This window comes from Morone saxatilis, unplaced genomic scaffold, assembly GCF_004916995.1.
Source record: "Morone saxatilis isolate NCDOM2014 unplaced genomic scaffold, NCSU_SB_2.0 Contig15, whole genome shotgun sequence".
In the NCBI taxonomy this organism is placed as follows: Eukaryota; Metazoa; Chordata; class Actinopteri; family Moronidae; genus Morone; species Morone saxatilis.
The window spans coordinates 23,595,482-23,619,409 of record NW_023339707.1 but is presented as its reverse complement, the minus strand read 5'-3'; the positions used below and the strand labels follow the sequence as shown (position 1 = coordinate 23,619,409).

General features: G+C 39.7%; 1 protein-coding gene across 1 annotated transcript; it reads right to left on the bottom strand.

The window, feature by feature from the left end:
* Positions 1-21,013, bottom strand: jph2 (junctophilin 2). The gene is given in 7 exon segments (XM_035656410.1): positions 1-1,971; positions 2,077-2,177; positions 3,196-3,615; positions 3,617-4,134; positions 5,965-6,083; positions 16,741-17,557; positions 20,159-21,013. Coding segments are annotated over 6 exon segments (2,334 nt in total). The 5' UTR covers positions 20,538-21,013; the 3' UTR covers positions 1-1,971; positions 2,077-2,096.
* Between the last annotated feature and the right edge of the window lie 2,915 nt (positions 21,014-23,928).

Below are 23,928 nucleotides of genomic sequence, written 5' to 3'. Positions count from 1 at the left end.
TGTTGTAAAAGTTTTTATTTAATTTCAGCTTTTGTAATTTTGACCAAGTTTGGTTACACAATTGCATTTCTTCAAATTCTGCAATGTTATTTTGATTTCATTAAACACACTAAAAACAGACAAAACAAAATGGCTTCTACATGAAACTGGCCTATATGGATACTGTTTATTGCACTTAGCATTGAGTCCAACTGTTAGTGTGTCTCTTCTGTTATTGATTCATGTATTCATAAACTATCTGGGGGAGATTTTGGCTTGAAATCAATGCACAACCAGTGGCCTCTGGGTTAATTTGCAAACTCAAAGGCAAAACAATTTCAGCTAAACACCCTCCTTTGTTCTTTTTAAAACCTGTGTATTAATTAACGGCTAGAAGAACAATGGAGAAATATTACACAGCACATCTGGAGAGTGCTCTTCTCAATGTAAGACATGGAGTTAAGAACCTTTCTATATTTTTTCTCCATCTCACAATCACGAGGTAATCCGACTCCTTTGGGAAATAAATAAATTTAGGGTTTGCATATTTCCTCTGACAAAAAAGAAAAAAAGAAAATCCTACGACAGAATATTTTGATTGCTGAAAAGATGTGCACTTCAAAACGGTACAAAAATACAGACACGCAAAGTGCCCTCATGCGTACAAAAGTTGAACTCGCATTTGGCTCTAAAGCACAACAGGCCCTGAATATAATATGGTGGAACAGTGTGAACACTGAAACATACATGAAACCATGAAGGTTACACTAGCTCACAGGCAAACACATCCCAAGCCAACCTCCTGCTGTATCGATTTACATCTGGAGATTGAGCAACCTTCCTACTACGTACAGTGATTGTTTTAAATAAGATAAATCCCAGCATCCGGTTTTTACCTGCTTATCCTATTGCAAAACATACACAACTCTCATTTAACCCCCACCCCCCACCCCCTGGGTATGACAAACACCACAGGGACATACAGTACATACACAACAGCAGTGACACTCATAAGCTTCCTATTTTTCTTCATTATTTGGTTTATCAGCTCCCAAACAAAAGCAGCAGAATGACAATAAATGCATATAAATCCCAGTGAAAATAGAAAATTTCACAGTGTAAGTACACCACAGTCTCAAATACAGATTTTTGCAGGGCGCAATAATTAGCTGAAATGTGAGTCATGAGTCTTTTCTTAAGAGAGTGAAGAGCATCAAGATGAAAACAATAACCTGGCTTTAAAGTAGCATTGGATTACAGTATCTGATACGACCAACGCACACATTTCAGACTCCAACTAATGAATCTTTTTTAATCCCATTGCAGATAATTAAAACAACAACAGTTACAGTTCAGCACTCCCTAATCTTTCACACGTCTGCTGCAGTTGTCTTTGTGTCTCAACGATCAAGTTTAAGGTAAAGTGGAGAGAAAATTCAGTCTGCATATGTTATCAACATTCCTTCAGCCGGCGATTACATAATACAAACAAACGTATTTCGTGACAAAAACATAATTATCTACTGAAGTTGTCTAAATCTGCCTGATTCGGTGTTGTGCGAGCCAGCCAGCGTGTGCCAGTTAACGGTTGAGTTAAAAAGCCTTTTTTTTTTTTGTAAAATGTCGACACACTTGTGACACACTGTGATTGAAGTTGAACTGAGACTTCTTGAGCGCCACCCTGAATCTCCAGTGTAAGCACCGAGAACATACTCTACCCTCCAGCCCCACCCACCCCCGCCCCGACTTTAACATACAAACATCCTCAAATTCAGATGTACTGAATTGTTTCAGTCACTCAGTGTCCTTCAGTTTTGTCAAACCTCTGGGAAGAGAGGAGCTTCACAGAGCCTCACACAGTCACACCAACAAAAACCTTTAGAGGAGCTGCGGCTGTCTGAACGAGGCTTCTTTAAATCCTCAGCGGTCGCTTTGATCTCGGGTCCAAACTGAGGAGGAGGCAGGCCGTCTCTCTCCAACACAGCTGGTGACCTGCACCAGAACATTTGTTCATTTTAAAGGACGAAGGCGATGTTTATTGTAGATTTCATTTGCACTGTGTCACTTTCTTTTTATTTTGGTCGTCACATTTATTACCTGAGGAGGTGGACGATGTCTCATGACAAAATGTGTACGAAGAGAATAGCCAGGCCGATGTTGAGCAGGATAACCATGCAGATCATTATGGTGTTTGGGCCCTTGAAAAGAAAGGAACATTAAGTAAATTACTAATGTTTGACCAGAATAAACTCAACAGTAGGACTAGAGGCTTACCTCAGCATGAAGACTGCTAGCAGGGGGAAACAGCTAGCTTGGCTCTGTCCACCAACATGTTCACTAATTAACACGTTAAATCTCGCCTGTGAGCTTTAGAGGTGCCGCCAGGTGGATTTTGTTACATTTGGACAGAGTCTGGCTAGCTGTTTCCACCTGTTTACAGTCTTTATGCTAAGCTAAGCTAAGGCATCCTGGCTTTAGCTTCATATTTAACATACAAACCGCAAACAGAGTGATATTGATCTTTTCAACTAACGCTAGAAAGCAAATAGGAAGACCAAATAATTAATAGGAAAGTGTAAACAATTCATAGTGGTACAGTCATTTTAGGTGGTTTTAACTTACTTAATGTAGTTTCTATCCCTTAAATACACAAAATAAAGACCATTCTGTACAATGCTGCAATAATGAAAGGGAGAAGAATTCAGTATGACAACTAAGAAATAGGACCGTTAACCTGCACTTTATGGAATTATAAATCATAATGAAGTGCTTTCCTTCGATGAGATAAAACCACTTTACCATTATGGCTTTGGATGACGTCCAGACTTGCTAACATTTTCTGCACTAAACACACAGGTTGCAGGTGTTTGGTCATGAAGTATATGAACATATTTAAAATTTGACCTGATGATGGCGCTAGAGCAAAAAGTGACCTATAACGGTTCATCCTGAGGGGAACATGAATGTCTGTATATGGTTGTTGACACCTTTTACTCAAAACCGTCAAAGTCATCCTGATGGTGGCGCTCGAGGAAAAGTCAGTCGGACTGAATGTTTGTACCAAATGTTGTGGCAACCTGTCCAATAGTTGTTGGGATATTTTAGTCCGGACCAAAGCGGCGGACTGACTGACAGACATTGCCGACCCTATAGCTACGCTGCTAACATGCCTAAAAATAATGAAATATGAGTCAACATGTATATTTACTGTCTTACCTCCAGCTCCAAAGACTCTGCCGTTACCTCACTGCTTGGGCTCGACACAACGGCCTTGAGTCTGGCTTCTGCTTTGGGATCCACCTTTGGGGCTGGTTTGGCAACAATGGCTTTGGCTTCCACTTGCTTTGGTACTGTCTTAGGTTCAAGATTGGGAGCAGGTCTTGGGGACGGAGCTGGGCTGGGTTGCCGTTTTGATAAAGGCTTTGTCTCTGCCTTGCTGGAGGGCCTGCTCACCTCCCTGGACTCCACTTTGTTCTCAGAGACGGACGGCACTCGTTCGTGGACCGATGGAGCTCTTTCAGTTTTGACCTCGGCAGGTTTAGGCTCGGGGGTGACAGCCTTTAGGGACGCTTTCGAGGGCACTCTGGAGGTGGGGCGCGGTGCTTCTTCTTCATCTGGAGCGATGAGGCTATTCCTTTACAGGGGCAGCAGCAGCAGCAGCGACGTCTGGAGCTTTTGCCTCGGAGTCAAACTTCTGCAGGGGCTTGATCTCCAGGTCAGAGCCCTGCTCGTTCTTGTTGCTCTGGCGGCTGGGGGTGCGAGAGGGGCCACGACTGCTGGGGGCTCCTCCACCCTCAGGTGCGGTCGGGGCGGGACCAGAAACAGAGGTTGAAGGGGTGGTGGGGCGACTGTTGGGCCTGCTGTTGGTTTTACTGCTGCCCTTACTGCCTCCACCTTTACTGGTTTTGTCTTCGTTCCAGCTTCCTGGACTGAGGAGTTTGGGGTCCTCCTTGCTGATGATGCCTGGGCTGGGGGAGGGTGTGCGGCCTGGGGATGAGCCAGGCATGAGGCCGTCCAGTTCATTCATGAGTGGGCTTTCGGGTGGAGTGGGCAGGGGCTCCTCCTCAGCCAGCAGCGGCTCATGCATGACAATGTCTGTGTTCTCACTGCCCTCCGCGACCTCCTGCAACACTCGTTTCTTCAGATACTCAGGACCTGTGAGAGAGCAATTCAATCAGTGGAATAGTGTTTTATTAGCATTTTTATGTGAAATTAAGTGTCAGTACAATATAAAAATATAATTCTGCTGTTTTTTAGTTAACATATATATTATTACTATTATACTATTATTATATTATAACTACAGAAGGAAATAACTTCTGGACTTTCAGAAACGTAGTTTTTATAAAATAATCCTCTGCTATCTGAAAATAGCTACAGGAGGAGAGACCTAACAACTTGGGGATCAGCTTTATAATTATCCCATTCTCTCCCTAATCTACACTCATTTCTTGTGACCACAGGAAGCAGCTCTTGAGTTAAAGTTTGTATCCCTTACTAAAAATTCTCAACTTCAGCGCAAATTTTCACAAGTTGGCTATTTTTTGCTTAAATTTCAGTGTAAGTTGTAAAAACAAAATTGCCAAAGAAAACCACTTCACTGTAAGAAAAACTGACAAAAGTGAAAATGTTTTTGTTTGTAAAACTTTGTAATTTGATATATTAAACATTCTTATTGTCAATAAACCCCATGAACTGATGTTGAATAATGCATTAAAGTCTCTCCATTTTTTCTGTTATTTTTAATTTATATTTAGCTGACTAGTTTTAGACCAGCTGTTCTTTGACTAAATACGATCTTTAAAAACAGGTCACAGATATATCTAAAATATTATTTGGAGTCACTGTAGGTTTGAGCAAATGTTACTCACCCCTATACCAACTATGTGTATGTGATAAACTACACTACCCATGTTCATAGTAATACAGGAACACTTCACCCACTGCAACAGTGTGGCTCACTGATGTGTTTTTAATAGTCTTTTGACAGCAATGCCCTATGGCACAGAGGAATAAGACAATACTTTTTAGTTACTGCAAGTATCCAGGTCTCAATGAGGAAATAATCTAAACATTTTCTGTATTTAAATCTATATATAGGTACTGTGCAATTCTTGTGTTGTTTGTTTAGAAGCTAAAGCATTGTTTTTCTCCCCCAGTATAATTAAACCAGATGGTGCACACGCTGACTCTGTATGCCTGTGTTGTTGTCTCCTTGGTGAGAGATCTTTCATGGAAGAATGCATAGCAGGACTCAGCCAGGCCTCGTCCATTTGTAGTATTAGTCAGAGACAATTCGGGCAGCCATTCAGAAAGCCGGATGACTGTCTGTCCGTGTCTGATTCCTTTAAGCTCTCTGCTGAGGGAGAAGCAAGAGGCTCCTAAATGGCTGGGCTGCTTTCGTGTGAATGTGTAAGTGTGTGTCGCCAGACCCGCAATGAAACTGATACGAACCCCTCGACCCAATAAGATGTTCCTTTTTTAGACATTCAAATGCGACTACCCTTGTGGGGAGTCTGAGCCAAGGATCCGCTAGCTCAAGCTGGAGGTATGCACACGGACACTTTATAAACTAGATGAGTGGTAAGAAGTTATCAGTTTATATTTACAGTCGCCTTCACAAAATGTCATACATAAATGTCATAAGTGGGGAAACTGTTGTATCTCTGCTCCAGCTGAGCAAAATATTGATGTAAGTGCGTAGTGTTTGTATTGAAGCAACAAATATAAAGCTACAGAGAGGATTTTGTCTGTGTTGTGCATTTTGTGGCGCATTCATGTCATTTGGGAAAAATGGTAAATATGAGACTCCTACTGTAGAAGAAAATTAATTCATAACAAAGTGTTTGTGCTTTGAGTGATCAAGACTTTCATACAGTTGTTCCCACACTGTTTCCCTTTTTCAGAGAGGTAACATCGAGTTAATAGTTGTAGTGTCTCCATGTTATTTCAGTGCTGATCTCAGATGAGATGTTGTTCACTGACCTGGCTGGTAGAAGGACGGGGAGAGCTCTTTGGCCACCAGTCTGGCGATGCTGGACTCACTGTTGGAGGCCTGGGCGGCCTGTTCAGCTGCATCTGACTTGGCCTTTGCATGGGTCGTCCTGCAGGGGACAGACACAACACAATTCACAAATCATGCACTGAAATAATTTGCTTTCTTGAAGGGAAGATTGATACCACTGAGGCTACAGCCAGGAGATGGTTAGCTTAGCTTAGCATGATGACTACAAACAGGCACCTCTAAAGTTCAAAAACACATTATATATTGTTTGTTTAATTCGTAAAAAAAAACGTCAACCAAGAAATAGTTCCAGCACACAACTCTTCGTAAAACCACAGTTTGTTTTTTGTTTTCCTGTCTTTATGCTATGCTAAGCTAACCAGCTGCTGGCTTTGTTTTTTTTTACTGTATTTACCACACAGTGGTATCAGTCTTTTCATATCTTGGCAAGAAAGTGAATTATTGTATTATATAAAATAATAAAAATGTTGAACTATTCTTTTAACAACAAACTTAGCTTAGAGAAAAAAATGACATATATACAGTATATCACACTGTCTGAGATGAGAGGTTGTCTCCTGTGTTCAAAAACATAAAGAAATTTGATAAAAAACAATTCTTGTGAAGCAAAAATACAAATAATTCACAACTTTCAACTATCAAATGTGCAGATTTGCTGTATTTGTTTCTTGTTTATGTTTGTGTAAAGAGAATATCTTTGGGTTTTGGACTGTTGCTCAGAAAAAACAAGCAATTCGTAGAAAGTTCCTCAGGATCAAAACAATTATTATATCTCAGGACACTTAAATAGAGCAGGTCTAGACCGTACTCCTTATAAAACTACTTACAGAGACTCAACAGTTGCCACCATGAGCAAGCACTTGACGACAGCGGCAAGGAATAACTACAACTTATATTGTAGAATACAATACAATGAAGGCAGTGAAGGGATAAAGCAGGGGTGAAATAATATGCATACTTTGGATTTTACTTTTATGTGATATGTTAAACTGTTATAGGTTGTTATGCCATATCTTTATGTATGTTTTAAGTATTGACCTTGATCTTGAACCTCCCTAATTAAACAAAGTATGGACCTTGAATGTGAACCCTTAGAGATGGAGGCTTTAAAACCGTTTAAGACTGACCAAAAATACCACAGCACAGGGCTTGTTTATAGTATTCAATCATGTTGAAATGAAGGCCAGGGGTGGGTGGCTGCTGGTCATATGGCTCATTAGTATTATTAGCTATCGAGAGAGGATCTGTCCTTTTCTGCTGTTGTGCTGTGACAGAAATAAATTATGCTTTTATCGCCCCTCGGTAAGACAATGAGTTATTGCTGGCAAGTCACTGAGGGCTCCATCATCACACGTATTTCTATGTGGCAGAGTGACAGAGAGGACTGTTTGGACCAGCAGTCAACACTGAACTGTCTTCTTGTGTTTCTCATGCTTTCATTAAAGAACAGGTAACAGAAGAAATCTGGGCACAGAGTATGGCTAATACAAATACGAAATACACCATGAATATATAAATACACGAGACAATGGGGCAGCACACTTTCATATTAGTATTATTACGTTTCTGAGTCTCTAGCTGCTCTGTGAGGCTGTGTTTAGCATGTTAAATTTTTAATTAGCACTGTGCATAGCTGTGTGTGTGCAGGAATATCAGTTTTTTTAATATATATATATTTTTTGGGGGGCTTTTATTGGCTTTAATTAATAGTGACACTCACTGCAGTTTGGATTCAAACCCTGAGCCGCTGCAGCAAGGACTCATCCTTGGTACATGGGGCACCAGATCTACCGGGTGAGCTACCCCTGGCAGGTGCTTTAATCATGAATAAATTACTGAACAAATTAGAGTTTTGCCCTGATGATGGCGCTAGATGAAAAGTTCAGTCACAGTTCAACTTTATTACAGTTTATCCTTTGGGGAAGATGAATGTTTGCACCAAATGAATACCGATAGTTATTGCATTCAAAAGCACAAAGCAGTGATTTAAGGGGAATACATCATATTGGAACTTGCACCAACCCATCTTTTAAAAGTATAAATATTCAACCTTTTGCACAGAAGTCATTTTAATATGAAATAGTAGGGTATTTACAGGTGTTACCAATTAATTAGTGTCACTGGTAATACCTGTGTTTGCACTACTATTTCATGTCAAAATGGCTGCTGTGAAAAAGGTCTACTGAGAACATTTGACCTGCTGGCACTACATGAAAAATCAGGGGCTCACTAAAGTCAGTAGGTGTCATGTACTGGGGGACGTGAATGTGAGCGTGACATTTCACAACCATACATCCAATAGTTGTTGGGATATTTCAGTCTGGACAAAAGTGGTGGACCGACCGGACAACAGCGGACAATGCAATCGATAGAGCCACACCGCTAGCGTGGCTAAAACCCTGACATCTGAATGCTCAAGTAGTTCAAGGCTACTGCTATTAACTGGGAGAATTACTGATTGTGATTACTCTGTGGATACTTGACATACTGTAACTTTACCCTGAGCTGAAAATAGCTCCCTGGTCCACTTGAAGACTCAGTGGGGAAGGTGCTTCCCGCTGGAACAATTAGAGACTCCTGAGGTTCCCTGTTCGAGATAGATGAGCTCCACCTGTCCACACACAGTCAGCACCTCCTCTTCCAGGAACTCGTCCACCCTGTTCTCTAAAATCTCATGTTTATAATCACACTTAAATCATTCATTAAAGCTAGAGTTATAAAAACCAACAGCTGCTATTTAGCTACAAGCTTCCAAAAGTAATGGTACAATTTAACACACATAAAAGAAACACACTTGAGAAACACACCAACCACTTATGAAGTGGGTGTCATGTGTAGTTCTGAATGTGTAAACAATAAAAAAAAAGGTGTTTTTGACTCTAAAATAACCAAGTTATCCAAAAGCAGCAGATACCACAAACAGTGCCACCAGGAATTAAAGAGCAGCTGAGTACGGTGTTTCCCTAATGGAACCATATATTTGTAGAGGGCCAGCAATGTAATAATATATCCTGCCTGTGGTTATAGTTGCTCAAATATATATAATAGTACGGTAGGTGGCAGTGCTAATATAGGGATTGTTTTGACTGATAATTCCCACCTGAACACAGACTGAACACTGTTCAGCTGTTGTTTTTTTCTGAACTTTTGATTCCAACAGTACTGTTATATCATAGAGGTAATTCTGTACATATGCTCTTGAATATCACTCAGCCACTGTATTAACTGCTGGTCCAGCTAAAAAAAAACCTAACTTCATTCACTGAATACAAAATTTCAAACAGGCTTCATTCCATGATATTAGTTCAGTTTCACGACAAAATAACTGAGAAAACGGCCACAAATACAGATAAAATCTAAGTAAATGAAAATTAAATCTTATGATAAATTAAAATGATAAAATAGGAGTGTGTTGTGAAAGTGTGTAATAGGAGATTACTTAAAATACATTTCTATGGAGTCAGAGATTCAAAAATCTTTGATTTTAGTCTTTTTTAGTGATAACTGTCCTCACACACGATCCTGCTGAACACGTGGTGGTAGATTAAAACTACATTAACACGTTGTTTTGGCCACAGAAGCTGTGAATACAACAGTGTCAATGGCATCTTAAGGATAACTCATTCACAAACAGTTGCTTATTTACACATCCAGCAGACACAAAGCAACATTAGCAATCATTTGGAGTCGTATTTCTGTCCAGACAAACTTGGTGAATGTCCAACATTAACTCTCATTTTTAGCTTTGTTTCGATCTTGTGAACCAGTTAACAGTAAAGTTGTGGTAAATAAAAGATATGAAAGTCCTGCATTCAAACTTTTACTTAAGGAAACGTACAAAAGTATTTGCATCAAAATATAATTAAAGTATCAGAAGTAAACACACGCCAGAATAATGTACTTTGAATTACTGGTTTATAACTAATGTGTGCATCCCTTTAATGATGCAGGTGGTAAATATAAAGCTAATTTTAACTACTTTATGTACTGCTAGGTAGTTTAATCCATAATAATACATCATAATCTATTAGTCGATTATATATTTTGTTTGAATAACCTGAATCTGCAATGTAAGTAAAGCTTTAAATGAGAAGGGAAAGAGAAGTAAAGACTTTACTTTCCATTTTTTAGTACCTCAAACCTGTACTTGAGTACATTACATGAGTAAATGTACTTTCCAATGCAGACAGAGTATAGAAGTACTGTATAGAAGTATAGAAGTAGGGGTGATCCCTTGAGATACTGTAAACCCTATTACATTACCACCCTCCCTTCAACAGAACAAAATGATTCAGGAGTGGCTGTTTGAGGTGTATAACTGCTGCAGTCTGTGCTGTTCTTCCAGTGCTTCTCTGCAACCAAACATGACATTTGACACTGTGACCTAAATACCCTTTATGCTTTCAGGGCCGCCTTGAGGAGACGCTTGTTGTACTCTGAGGAGTGATGAGACGTCCGCTGTAGGAAGAGACTCTAGTTGTGAAGAAACTGCCTTCGACACCCAAAAAATATGAAATCACTTAATAACCTACACTGTAATTCTGAATTTAAAGTCTGTAAGAAGTAAAAAGACTTCAAATAGTTGCTGCTGTTTTGTAATCTTTTGTTTTTTGTCATGCTGCAGTTGCCCTGGAGGCTGCTGATGGGAAGAGATATTCTGTCATTCTGGCATGTGCCACTGGATCTTTGTGTAGTGTGTGTGTGTGTGTGTGTGTGCGTGAGACAGAGGCAGTGTGAAGGACTGATTTTATTTCTATAAAAAGACGACTAAATGTTGCGAAGTATAATTAAATCACTTTGCCAAAATACACACACATTAAGAGCTAATTGCAACCTCATTATTGCAACATTGCTAAGAGGTCACATAAGGAACGGCTACAGGGATCCCATCAATTTCTCCAATTACTGATCGGTTATTTTTTCCTCCGTGACATTATTTCTCATTAAATAAGTAACTCATAAAAGCAGATTGCAAATAGTTCTGATCTGAGGTCAGAACTGAACTGTGTTTACAAATGTTACCGCCTGGCCGATCGCCCGACAACTCAAAATGCTCGTATCAGCAGTACAGTATGTAATCCAAGCTGCACAACTAAAGCTAGGTGTGGTACATATATACGCTAACCCTTTATACCCAAGCACTTGCTTATGAGCTGTGTAATATTTATATCCGTGAAACCATTTGACACCCCTGCTGACGCAAGATGGACCGAGATCTGTGATCTGTAACTGTGGCCGGCGAGCGGTGGAGCTAAAGTGCACAGTGGAGAACGGCAAGCAGGCTGCTGTTCTCAAGCCGTACCGAGTATTTGATTGGCTAAAACAGAGACAAAAGTAATAGCCTCAAATATATGCAGAGAAAACTAAAGAGCCACTGTGATTTTAAAATAAGAAGAAAACAGTCTGAGTGTGTGTCTGTGACTAGGCAGGAAAGATGGGGTTTGGAGGCACGGGGGAGGGGGGATAATCAGCTGTTGCATTCCCCTGTGATTGTGATACAGCAAGAGTGTGCCTGTCCATATTTAGTCAGGGCTCCTCTGTGACCACAGGGCCCCTGTGTGTGTGCGTCATTTACACCCTGTCCTGCCACACAGGTCCTCCTTCAGCCAGCCCACGCAACAGAACAATGTCCACAGAGTGTCTGAATGCCAGCGAACGCTTAGCTAACTGGACGTGAAGAGAGAGAGGTCTGGCATCCCATGCAGTGCACAGGTTGTACGTGTATTTTTAACCGTAGACTTCATTGCCAATGGATCACAGAGTGAGGAAACCACTGCCAGGAACAGATGTGTCATGTCTGTGGCTGTTGTTTAGTTATAGTGTGGTGACACAAGGATCAGAGTAATCTGATCCTTTTCTTACCTAACAACAATATGACAAGTAAAAGTCCTGCATTCAAAATCCTACCTCAAGTACATTGGTATTATCAGCAAAATGAAGTTAAAGTATGAACAATAAAACTACTTTCTGCATTAACAGCCCCTGTGACTGATATTAACTAAAGCTGCATGATATGGTAAAAACATATGTGTCACAAATGTAATATTCACTGAAAAAACTACTGTTAATACTGATGCATCATGTGTAAGCAACATTTTATTGTTGTAGCTGCTCGAGGTAGAGCTAGTTTGAACTACTTTATATACAGTTTTCAGTCCAGTGATTCTTAAACTAGGGGTCGGCCCCCCAAAAGGTCACTAGATATATACGAGGGGTTTTGAGATGATTATTATATTTGGAGATAATTTAACTCTTATTTGAATGAAACCAGAACTTTAGAGGTGAATTCTCTGTTTGGTGAAACTGATAACAATTCACAGATTTGTGAAACATGTAACAAGGTACTCCAACTTGACATGTCTTTTTCATGAAATACAAGGAGCCCAAAAGATTGAGAACCACTGATTTAATATATAACAATGCTTATATATATATATATATATACTGTGTAAGTAAAATAGTAATCGGTAGGTAACTCCAGCTGTCAGATAAATGTAGCACTTCAGCACTTGCCCTGAAGGTGAACTGGCACCTCTCCAGCTACCAGTCCACACTGGTGGTTTATCCTGGACTTGAACCAGACACCCACCGGTTCCCTACGGACTGAGCTACTGCCGCCCCAAAGTACCTCAAAATTGCACTTAAACAGATCTGTTCAGGAGTTGTTACAAATTCAAGTTTGTGGTGAGAATATATTTCCTCTGAGGTCATGTTGTAAAGGCTGCGAGGTGTTTCTGAAAGCAGTCCTACATGAAGTGTTTTCTTCCATTCTCAGCTCTGTCCGGGAACATGGCTGTAGGTGAGCTTAAAGCACGGCCCATAACTCTCATATACTGCTTATCCTTGGAGTACAATATTTAGATTTCAATCTGCTGGGACAGGGGTCTGCAGTCCATCAGGGTAAGTCTCACTGCTGTAAACACCGAGCTTATTTCAGGTGCTGAAAATGACTGTGGACAAAAACACAACCGCCTTGTACGGTCACAGACAAACTGAAGGTGGACGTGTGCACGAATGAACAATATGCTGTGTAAGAAAAACACAATTACCTACAGTTTGACTGATTCATTTCATATGAATTGATTTCAAAATACACTGTGATAGGTTAAAGGACTATTTTAACATTATTTGGAAATATGTTTATTTGTTTTTTTGCAGAGAGATGAGAAGATCAATAATACTCTCATACCTGCTGGCTGAATATGAGGCTACATCCAGAAGCTTGTTAACTTAGCTTAGCATAACACTTGAAACAGGAGGAAACGGCTAAAAAGTCAATTTACTTACAACTCTTAGCTCACTTATTAAGATGTTATACGTCATTTTGTGTAAAAACGACAAACTGTAGATTCATATTTACCATACAGAAGTGTGGTATCAATCTTCTCATCCAACTCGCAGCAAGAACTGTTACTTTAAGGTTTACATTTGCGGTCAGCTGAAGCACATTATAGAATCAAATAAAATGAAAAAATTGGGTGTACACTAAGTTAACTTGTCTACTTGTGCTAAATTGTTTGACATAGTCACGGTACAGTATTCATCTCTTCCTGTGTTCCTGCAATAACTTTTCATGAGGGTAAAATTATAGTTAAATCTATATATGTGTCATGTATATTTAAACGGATAATCACATGTAACTTATACAAGACAAGAAAATCTGAATTCTGAGATCACAGCTGGTCTAAAAGCAGATTGGAGTTTCTGACTCACAGTTTCACAGACAATACAGAGGCCTCTGAGGTAGCACTCACTCACTCATTGGTCACACTCTACACTTCCACATGTGCTTTTCATATTTTCACAGTGAACACCGGGTGGAACGGTGCTGTAAGGACACTGGGAAGCCAACAGGGGCCACGAGGGCTGAACTGTCAACTTATATTGTGACATTGCTCGCTCCGGTGCACATAACTGCAACTTTTGTAAGAAACATCAATATTTCTGCAACCTCAGGGACTAAAAATGTTGTCAGAAAGTAAACCAAGTGTCAAATTTTGAAACATTTTGGAGACTGGAACAAAGGCCAGCTTCACAAATAGCCAGGATAACTCCAGTCTGTTAGCTGAAGGGATTAAAAGTTGGACAAGCTCATTTTCTTTCTTGTTTGATGATCAATGAATCAATACCACTCTCATATCCACCTTCAAGCACAGAAGAGATATACAAAATTGAAAAACAATATTGTTACCTTTGGACTGGCTAGCTGTTTCCCCTTGTTTCCTGTCTTTATGCTAAGCTAAGCTTACTGTTTCCTGGCTGTAGCTTTATATTTAACAGACAGATATGAGAGTGGTCTTCTCACTAAACTCTGAACAAGGAACAATTCCTTTAATGTTACGAATGCAGTTGATCAAACTACTAACTTGTTGTATTTATTTATACTTTTTTCTGTTCATTGGTTTGTCTTATTTTATTCGTATTAGCTGCTCTTTTGAGCCCAGAGATGTTCGTTGTTGGTAGCTGGGATCAAAAGCACTTTCCCACCATCTCTACAGAAAGACTGGTGAAGATGAAATCAGCTATATTAAGCTTTACGACGGTGACTTGGGACAGTGCTGCTATAAAAGTTAGTTCAATCTTAGTTGATGAAATGTCACACAGTATGCTGTACACTGCCAGTTCAGACAGATTTAGCAACAGATACACAGACACAGAGGGAGATCTGTGAGGTAAAAGTACATTCATTTTAAATGGTGCAATCATTGCAAAGTTGTGAGTCACAAGTTAGCAACATTCGAGTCCTTACAACTTGTAACAAATTCAATAAGGAAAACCATGATAGGCTTGAACATTTCGTTATCCAGAGCGTGACATGAAAGCCTCTGCTTCAAACTGTTACATTAAACAGCCATTTCAGCCACTGCACTCATTATTCCTTATCTGTAATACAGTATTAAATAAACACAATGTCTCTTTGGTCGTGTTTTCTATTATGGGAATTGTTGAGACCAGCAGCCAGAGTCAGTAAGGAGAGTTAGTGGCTCTGAATGAATGAAGCGTCTCTTTTTTATTGCTACGGTCTCTATATGAACCCTAATTCACATTCATCCACTGTCCTTTGAGCAAAGCTCGCCACAGTTTGTGTCTCTCATGTCGCCATTACATTTGAGTCACAGCACCAAGCATCAGTCTCTCTGAAGAATAAATACTCTGGGAGGTTTAAAAAAGATGTTTTTTCTAACATTATACTTAAAGATGTGAATTCTAAAGTTATGACTATGTGACTATATTTTGGATCCAGGTAGATATAAAAAACTTATCTCTTTGCTTGTTTTACAAGACACAAGAAATTATATGAACATAAAATATTAAATAATAGAATAGGCAAATAAAAATGGATGATAAAACATTTTGTTTCATGTCATACAAACTGATCATGGACACACTACATGTAATTTCTGGCTGACGGAGTATTGTTTTCCTACAGATGTTTAGAAGAGTAATTGAATATTCTGGAAATACCTTTAGACCAGCTGTTAGGTGTTGTTAAATTACCTTTTGGATTTTTAAAATATCACCCGGTAATTATTGTTTAGAAAAATGGTTAGTTAGTCCTGTGCTGTGAAAGGTCGCAGTGGGAATTGTTTTTCTGAACCACTTCTTTGTTCCCGCATTATGTTTTGCATTCCCCCTGAACCATAAAGAAAGGCTCAGTTGATCTACGGTAGGATAATGTATTATGTAGTACAGATAAATAACTAATGGAGCTAGTTAAGCTAGCTCCATACACAGTGTTTTTATAACTGGCTGCTGCCGAGCTCAGAGAGCTGTGGTTGTGGCTGCAGACATTGCTGTGCTTTGGTATGATTATGGCTGTGATGCATTTGTTTAAAATGGGTGTAACACTAGTACACATAAGGGTTGTGTGTGTGTGCAGTGAACTGACATGGTTGTGCTGGCTGGAGTTAAGCTACTGTATTCACATCTGTCATCATCTGATAGAAGCCCTGTGGGTTTAAATCCTGTGTGGGTTAACAGTGCTTTCAGTAACACTTTATTTTGAGAGTCTGCCTACATATTTGTATTGTAACATTTCAACAGCTCATTTAACAACTGTTTTCTGATATTACACCACTGTGGTTAAGGTTTGTTTGTAAGGTTTGGGCACAAAAAATGTATGTTAAATTTACAGAAGTAAAACAGTTGAAACTAGGGCTGTACCTGACTCAGTTCGGTACAATCTTAAATATAAACTTAAATATCAGCAGTTCCTGTGGTGGAAACATGGCTTCATGAGTCTCATGTTTTAGCCTGCCTCACATTTTAATGGCTTTTTTGTCATCTGTGATGTAAAAACATCAGATTTCCACACAATAAAAGTGTGCGTCCTGCTCACAGTTCTGTTATAAATTCTCAGCATGCAACGCTGCATCTTTCCTGCCGGGCTGCAGCAGTGCTGTCAGTTGAAGAGTCAATCACAGCGGACAGCCGTAGAGGAGGCTCAACCACCTTTTGCCTGCTGTCCATTGTCACTAACACTCTTCTCCTCTCCAACACAATTAGATTTGAGGTTTGTGGACATTTTTAGACTTGCTTTGTAGTTTACAGCCTGTCATGCTGTTGCTCTGTGAACAATGATGCAGCTAAAGAACAAAAGTGCAGAGATTTGACTGACAAAATGTGAGTCGACTCTGTCTCTTCTCGACTGATTAATCAACTACTACATATACTCTACAAATAAACAAATAAACTGTATCTGTAGACAGACTATCTCTCCACTCATCTGTTCTTACCTGGAAGCAGCGATTTCTGCCTTCTGCTTGCCGATGGCTGCGGCCCTCTGAGCGCCCTCCACCGCCCGCTCCACCTTATGCTTGATCTTGGTTCCCTTCAGCTGGATCACCCTCTTCTTCATGGCCTTCACCAGCAAGTTGTTCATGTACTTTCCCTCCTCCTTCCCTCCCTCGGCGAAGGTGGTGCAGCCGTAGCCGTGTCTCTGGTTGTTCAGCCACTCGCCCTCGTACTTCAGCCCGCTGGATCTTTCGCTTATTCCATATCCCGAGCGTTTGTCGTTCTTCCACTCGCCCATGTAGACCTCTGTTGTGGTGGCGTCGATGTCGGCCTCCACTGGGGGGAAATCCTCGGCTCCGGCTAGGCTCTCATCCCCGATGCTGATGGTGGAGTTGGTGTCGCTGGCGTTGGAGCTGAGAGCTGATTCGGTCCTCAGGAAGCTGATCTTGCTCTTCTGGCTGGACAGCGAGGTACTTGAGTCAGACTTCTTCAGCTTCCCCAGCAGGGAGCCCCTGCGAAACAGGCCCTTCTTCTTGGGTTTCACGGCCTCTGGGTCCACCTGGAGAGTGAGGGCGAAGCCTCCGCGGGACGGTCCCAGCTGGGTGGGGGTGGCGACGGGTGTCTCCTCACCTGAGGCGTTAGTGGTGGTGATGACGGGGATGTCTTGCTGTAGCACGGTGCCGTTGCTGTGCTCGCTGCGAAGGGAGGTCAGGGAGGTACGAAGAGGGGAGCGGACAACTGCTGCCATGCCATACGGGACGCTCTGACGGACCCCGTAGCCGTGCCGCATCCCGCCAGTGAACTGACCCTGGAAAGTACCTGGAAACATCAGAAAAAGGGGAGTAATTCTATCCTAACTGCACCACAGACCAAACATCAACGTCAGTCTGTCAGATGGTGAGTCCACCACTTTGCTCCAGACTGAAATATGTATTCAATGGATGGCCGGGGTGTTTGGTGCAAACATTCACTGTGTCCAGGGGATGAATCCTAATGATTCTGGTGATGCTCTGACTTTTCCTCTAGTGCCATCAGGAGGTCAAAGTTCATGTGAAATCAACATCTACTGGATGGATTTGGCCAAACTTTTATACTGACCTTCATGCTGTGTAGATAGCAAATCCTGCTGTATTTGGAAATCCCCTGACGTTTCATCTAGCGCCACCAGCAGGTCAAAATCTTAATTTGTTCAATACTTTGGTTTATGAGCAAATGTTAGCATCCTAACACACTATACCTGTTTAATATTAACATGTTAGCTTTTTTTTGTTGTGAGCATGTTAGCATGCTGATGTAGCTCAAAGCAACGTTATGCCTGACACCATTGCATGGCTTTAAACGTGGCTTGCTAAAACTATGGAGCGAAAACAGTTCTCTCTATGTAAAAATAAACTTTGATTATCTTTGATATCTTTAGTGTGAAAAGTCTCATCTGATCTCTCATCTCATCTTGAGGTCTGGTCTCATGCTAAGATTGACATGTGTGTGGATTATAGTGACAGCTAGGCCTCAGACCGTGAGGCCAAGAGGGCATGGGGCTTGTGGGCTATTATTACATCCTGACATCTGGTGCTATCACATCCCCCTACTGCAACTTCCACCAGACTGGGGCACAAAGCTGATGAGTCAGCTGTTAAGCAGGGGGAACCACGGCTATTGTACGAGCACAGATCACCTACATTTATTTTATTTATCTAATGTAGGCTCCCGCTACACAGTCAAATGGATGAGCTGGGAAACATTAATGAACCAGAGAATATTTAAGGATTAAAAACTTCACTTAAAATGGTCAGGAGTGTTTGTAACCACACCGAGTCAGCTGGTGTGGAGGGATTTCATTATATCTTACTTAATGAAGCCTGTTAACCACAATCTCCTTGACGATCAATCGTGGGATATAAAGAGGTTAATTTCCTCAGGTACTGAGTTTAAAGGAACAATTTGAAGGTACTTTACTCTCCATTATATGCTACTTATTTCTTTCACTCCACTACATTTGTCTGACAGCTGGAGTTACTTTACAGATTAAAATTTAACATAAAAACATGCTCATCTGATAAAATATGATGCATTGTAATAGATTAAACTACCAAACAGTATATAAAAAGGTTAAAATAGCTCCACCTCCACTGACTATAACAGTAAAATGCAGTAATATAATATATACAGGAATAGTATAACACCCACAGGAATCTCTTCTTCTGAATTATTAGTACTTTTACTTTTGATACTTTACATTTCGCTAATAATACTTGTACTTAAGTGACATGTTTAATGCAGGACTTTTACTTGTAATGGAGTATTTTTATATTTCAGTATTGACACTTTTATTTAAATAAATGATCTGAATGCTTCCTCCACCACTGCAGAGGTCTGCAGGGGGCATTTTAATGTACATTTTCACACATATCAGCGGTGGAAAGTAACTAAGTACATTTACGCTGTACCTAAGTGAATTCTAAGGTACTTGTACTTTACTCAAGTATTTCCAGTTTCTGCTCCTTGCAGAGGCAAATACTGTACCTTCTACTCCACTACATCAACTATATACATACATGATCATCAAATAAAATATGATGCATTTTGTTTTTTTAAGTCAAATTAGATCCACCTTTACCAGCTGATGAAAACGTGAATGCATCAAGAATTAGAATCCAATAATATAATATATATATGATTCTGCATGAAGAGTACTTTTACTTTTGGTACTATATTTTGATGTTAATACTTTTATACTTTTACTTAAGTAACAAGCATGGCTTTTACTAGTATTTATTTTTAAACTTTGCTACTAACTTAAGTAAATGATCTGAGTACTTCTTCTACCACTGGTGTAATCACAGGAACTTAATGCAGAGATCAAGTGGTACATTTACTCAAGTACTATATTTAAAGGTACTTTATGCTACTTTACACACTCTAAAAATAAATCTCTTGTCTCAACAAAAAAGTTTGCATCAATCTTTTCAAGTTATGGCAACTTGTTATGTTCAACAAATGTACTACAATGAATTCGGGGAATTTACTTTTCCTCTATAATGGAAGGTATTTTTAATCACCACTTACCTAATAATTGGTAGCATAAACCCAGGTTTTTAAGTTGATTAGGCTACTCATAAAATTAACTTATTCCAACTAGTTTTTACACGTTATTTATGTCCACACAACTCATCAAAATAATGTTTGCAACTTAAAAGTTAATAATAAATCAATACATTTGAAGTTTTATCTTGCAACCATACATTCATTTAAGTGTCGACAACAGGCCCACTGAATCTTTCAGAAGGAACTAACTACATTTACTTGTAACAGAGTATTTTTACACAGTGATATTGCCATATTTATTTAAGTAAAAGCCATAAGTATTTGTGCCACCACTGCTTTTTTTTTTTTTAAAAGGTCACAATTTGTCAATCTCACCTCCATCAGCGTATGTTTCTGTTCCATATCCATCCTGAAGCCCATTATTCCACGTCCCTTCATACTTTGCTCCACTGCCAGCACTGATCCGAATCCCGTATCTGCCTTTGAAGCCATGAGTCCATTCCCCTTTGTAAATCCAGTGTCCTTTGGTTTCTACTCCCAGACCGTGACGCTTCCCCTGCGACCAGTACCCCTCGTAGGTGTTCCCGCTGGGCCAGGTGTAGACTCCCACCACCTCGAAACCGTAGTTCCAGGAGCCGGAGAACTCGCCCTGGCCTTTGGGTCCGGTGCAGATGCCATGGCCGTGGGCTTTGCCTCCCTCCCAGCCTCCGCAATAAGCTCCGCCGTCGTCAAACTCAAAGCGACCTCCACTCATGCCTCAGCCCCAACAACCGCACCCGATCAGAAAGTAAAAGCTGTGTTAGTCCGTTACCTGGCTAAAGATAAAACCTCCGTCAGTCTCACTTCACCTTCACCTGACATCAAAACTGATTGGAGATATCCTTGGTGCTCAACTTGTGGGGGTTTCGTCTTCTGCAGGTGGTTTGGGGATTTCTGAGCGTGTCCATGAAGCTCCGGGGCGCACTTCAAACTTAGATATTTTGCTTTTATTTACTTTTAAATCCTCTTTCACTCCAGTGTCGTCTTCTTAGGATTCGTCGATTTCAGCCAGTTATCCTCCAGAATGAGTTACGCAGAGTTACAAATTTTGGACATAAATCGAATTATTCTTATTATTTTTTAAGTCTTGAGAAGCCAGGGATCTTACATGGCTTTTTCCAGGTGGCCCACAGAGAAAAGCCCCTTTCCCCCCTGTGCCTGCCACCCAGCTATCTCCTGACAGTCGCTGCTGGTGGAAATATTTTAGCAGACCTAACAAGGCGACCAATCCACACACACACACCCTTCCAAAAATACAACCCAATCCTTACTCTGCTGCCTGGAAGGAACCATGCCAGAAGTCTTGCCACCTCGGGGGGCTGAAGCTGAAGTACATGCCACCCAGGACTCTGCTCTCTGTAGCCCCCCCTGCACACATATAGAAGGAACAGTTAATGCGGTCTGAACATAAATATTCTTTAACAGGCTAATGAAAGAAAAGAACAGCTTAATGAAAGAGATAACTGAAGGTATATAAATCTGTGTAAGTCCTCATTGATGTTCCTGTAGGGCCTGTGTGGTCTCATAGATCTTATCAGGATAGTATTTCCACAATAGTCCAAAAGGATATAATTACTTTATTTAACAGTATGTAAGCCTATATGTGTATCTCTTATGGTGTAGTCCTTTGATGTTATAATCATGGTATATTTTGGGATTATATATGTATATATATTGTTTTACTATAAAGGTTGAATCATAAATCCATAGAATATTGTAACTATATTATAAATAATATAGTTTGCTGGATAACTCCATGAGCATACTTGCAAAATATACAATTTACTGATAACATATCCACTCATAATTATATTTTAACTAACTAATTGAATTGACTAACAGTGGGAATTAATGTTTTTCATCATTACAGTATTGTAGACTACTCTTCACTCTCTTCACTCCCTCTGCTGGGAAATATCAGTAACCGCATTGTACATGTTTCAGTCTCTGTGAAGTGTGTTAAACTTGAGCAGCGGTGGAATAATTAAGTAAAAGCACCAATACATTAATGTAAAAATACTCAGTAACAAGTTAAAATCCTAAAGTACTATGAGCACGTAGCTATTATCAGCTGAATATACAAAATAAAATAAAATAAAAGTATAGGACTACTTGTTGGGTTAGTGAATATATTTACAGATACATGGTTCGATTGTTGTTAGATTGTAGTTCAGTTCATGAAGAGCATGTTTGAGTTTGTTAAGGTGGAGATATTACTTTAAACTAGGGCTGCACAATTAATCAAAATATTATATGGAATTCGCATTATGCAAATCAGAGAAGTTGCAATTGTTTGATAAAGGTAAAATATGTTAAATTAACAGCTTTATAATAAAGGACTGTAGTTCTGAAGAGCCTACAAATCTCCAGATTTAAGAAAAAAATTAACATCATCACAATTTAAATAGTTTTTTTCAGTGAAAATGTAATTTGTGATGCAAAAACAAATTACTTCCACACAAACTGTGAATCATATCGCAAATTTCTGTTAAAATAATCACAAAAGATCTTTTTCACAGCAGCCGTTTTGAACTGAAATAGTAGGGTAAACACAGGTGTTACCAATTGGCTCACAGGAAAGGCTCTGCTACACTAAATGGAACATGAGCCTTCATTAGAATCATCGTAACACCTGTGTTTACCCTAATTTCATGTCAAATGGCTGCTGAGAAAAAGGTCTATTTTCTACCGTATCACGCAACCCGACTTTGCTAGCAGTGGTTACACCGATTTTACACATCAGTCTCTTGTTTACAGGTCTCGAGGAGCATTAATGTTACTGCAGAAGCGCAAAAAAAATAAAAAAATAAAAAAATAAAGCTTTAACCGACGTTGACTCAAGTGATGTCACTTGAGTCAATGTCGGTTAAGGGTGAAGACACCAAATTTAGAAAATAAAAATATAAAATCTGCTGCAGGTATAGTATTAGGATACAAAAAAAGGTAACTGTAATCCATTACAGTAACATAAAAAAGTAATCAGATTACAGTTTTTCTTTAAAAATACACGAGCAGATGACACATATTTGATGCTAAAAATATTTTCCTTTTTCTTGTCAAAGGTTTCATTGTTATATTATAGAGAATAGACATGTACACTTGCATCAGTACATCTTATTAACATTTGTTTTCTCTTGTTTTTATTTTACACAGGCTATTTTTAGTTGAGGTAATTCAACAAAAAAGTAACAGAAAGTAATCAAGTTACGTTATATATAGCTAGCTCGAGTTGCATTGTGGTGCATTGTAGTCCAACAATGGTATTATCTGCTCTTATAATGGGAGAGGCTGCATTAATATATTATTTATTGCACTTTTCTCTATTATTTTGCTTTTACGTGAAGAGTTTTGCCTTATTGTGTCTTGCACAGTTATTTAAATTTAAATGTAAACATCAGAGGTTTAGAGGGGAAATCTCTGTTTGGTGGAAACATGACAAGGGGCCCGAATTATACATGTTTTTTTGTATGGAAAAAAGATTGAAAAAACACATAGAAAATGAATTGTATCTTATAATGTTATCATGTTTTTTTAATGCAAAATTATAGTACAGTAGAGTAAAGTTATATTACAGTATTTCCCATTGAAATGTAATGGAATGAAGCAGCAAAAAGTGGCACTACTCAAGTAAAAGTATTTCAAAAGGTCACTCCTGGAACTACAGACCTGCACACATGTTGCAAATATCTGCTACTTTGTTTGTTTGTTTGTTTGTTGTTGTCGCCAGTAGCACGTGCAGACACATGTAATTCCCAGACCTTAAACAATGTGGTCTTACATCCGTCCATGTCCTTACACAGAGCCGCTTGACCTTCCACTGAAACGCTCCCTGCGCGCTTTTCCACCGCGCATGTTTGTGCGTGGCCCACCGCGTGATGTAACACGGCTACACATTGATTGAACTGTAAAGTGTAACAGCATGCATGCTGGAGTAAGGTAGCTATTTGCATATGGATTAGGCTGTGTATTTATTTATTTATTTATTTATTATTTTTATATGTGTTTTCATTCCGAGGTTGGAGCCGATTTCAGCACCGGAGCTGTCCGACACTGACGGATGCTGCTGAGCACGAGCTGCTGAAAATCCTCTCTCTCTCTTTCTCTCT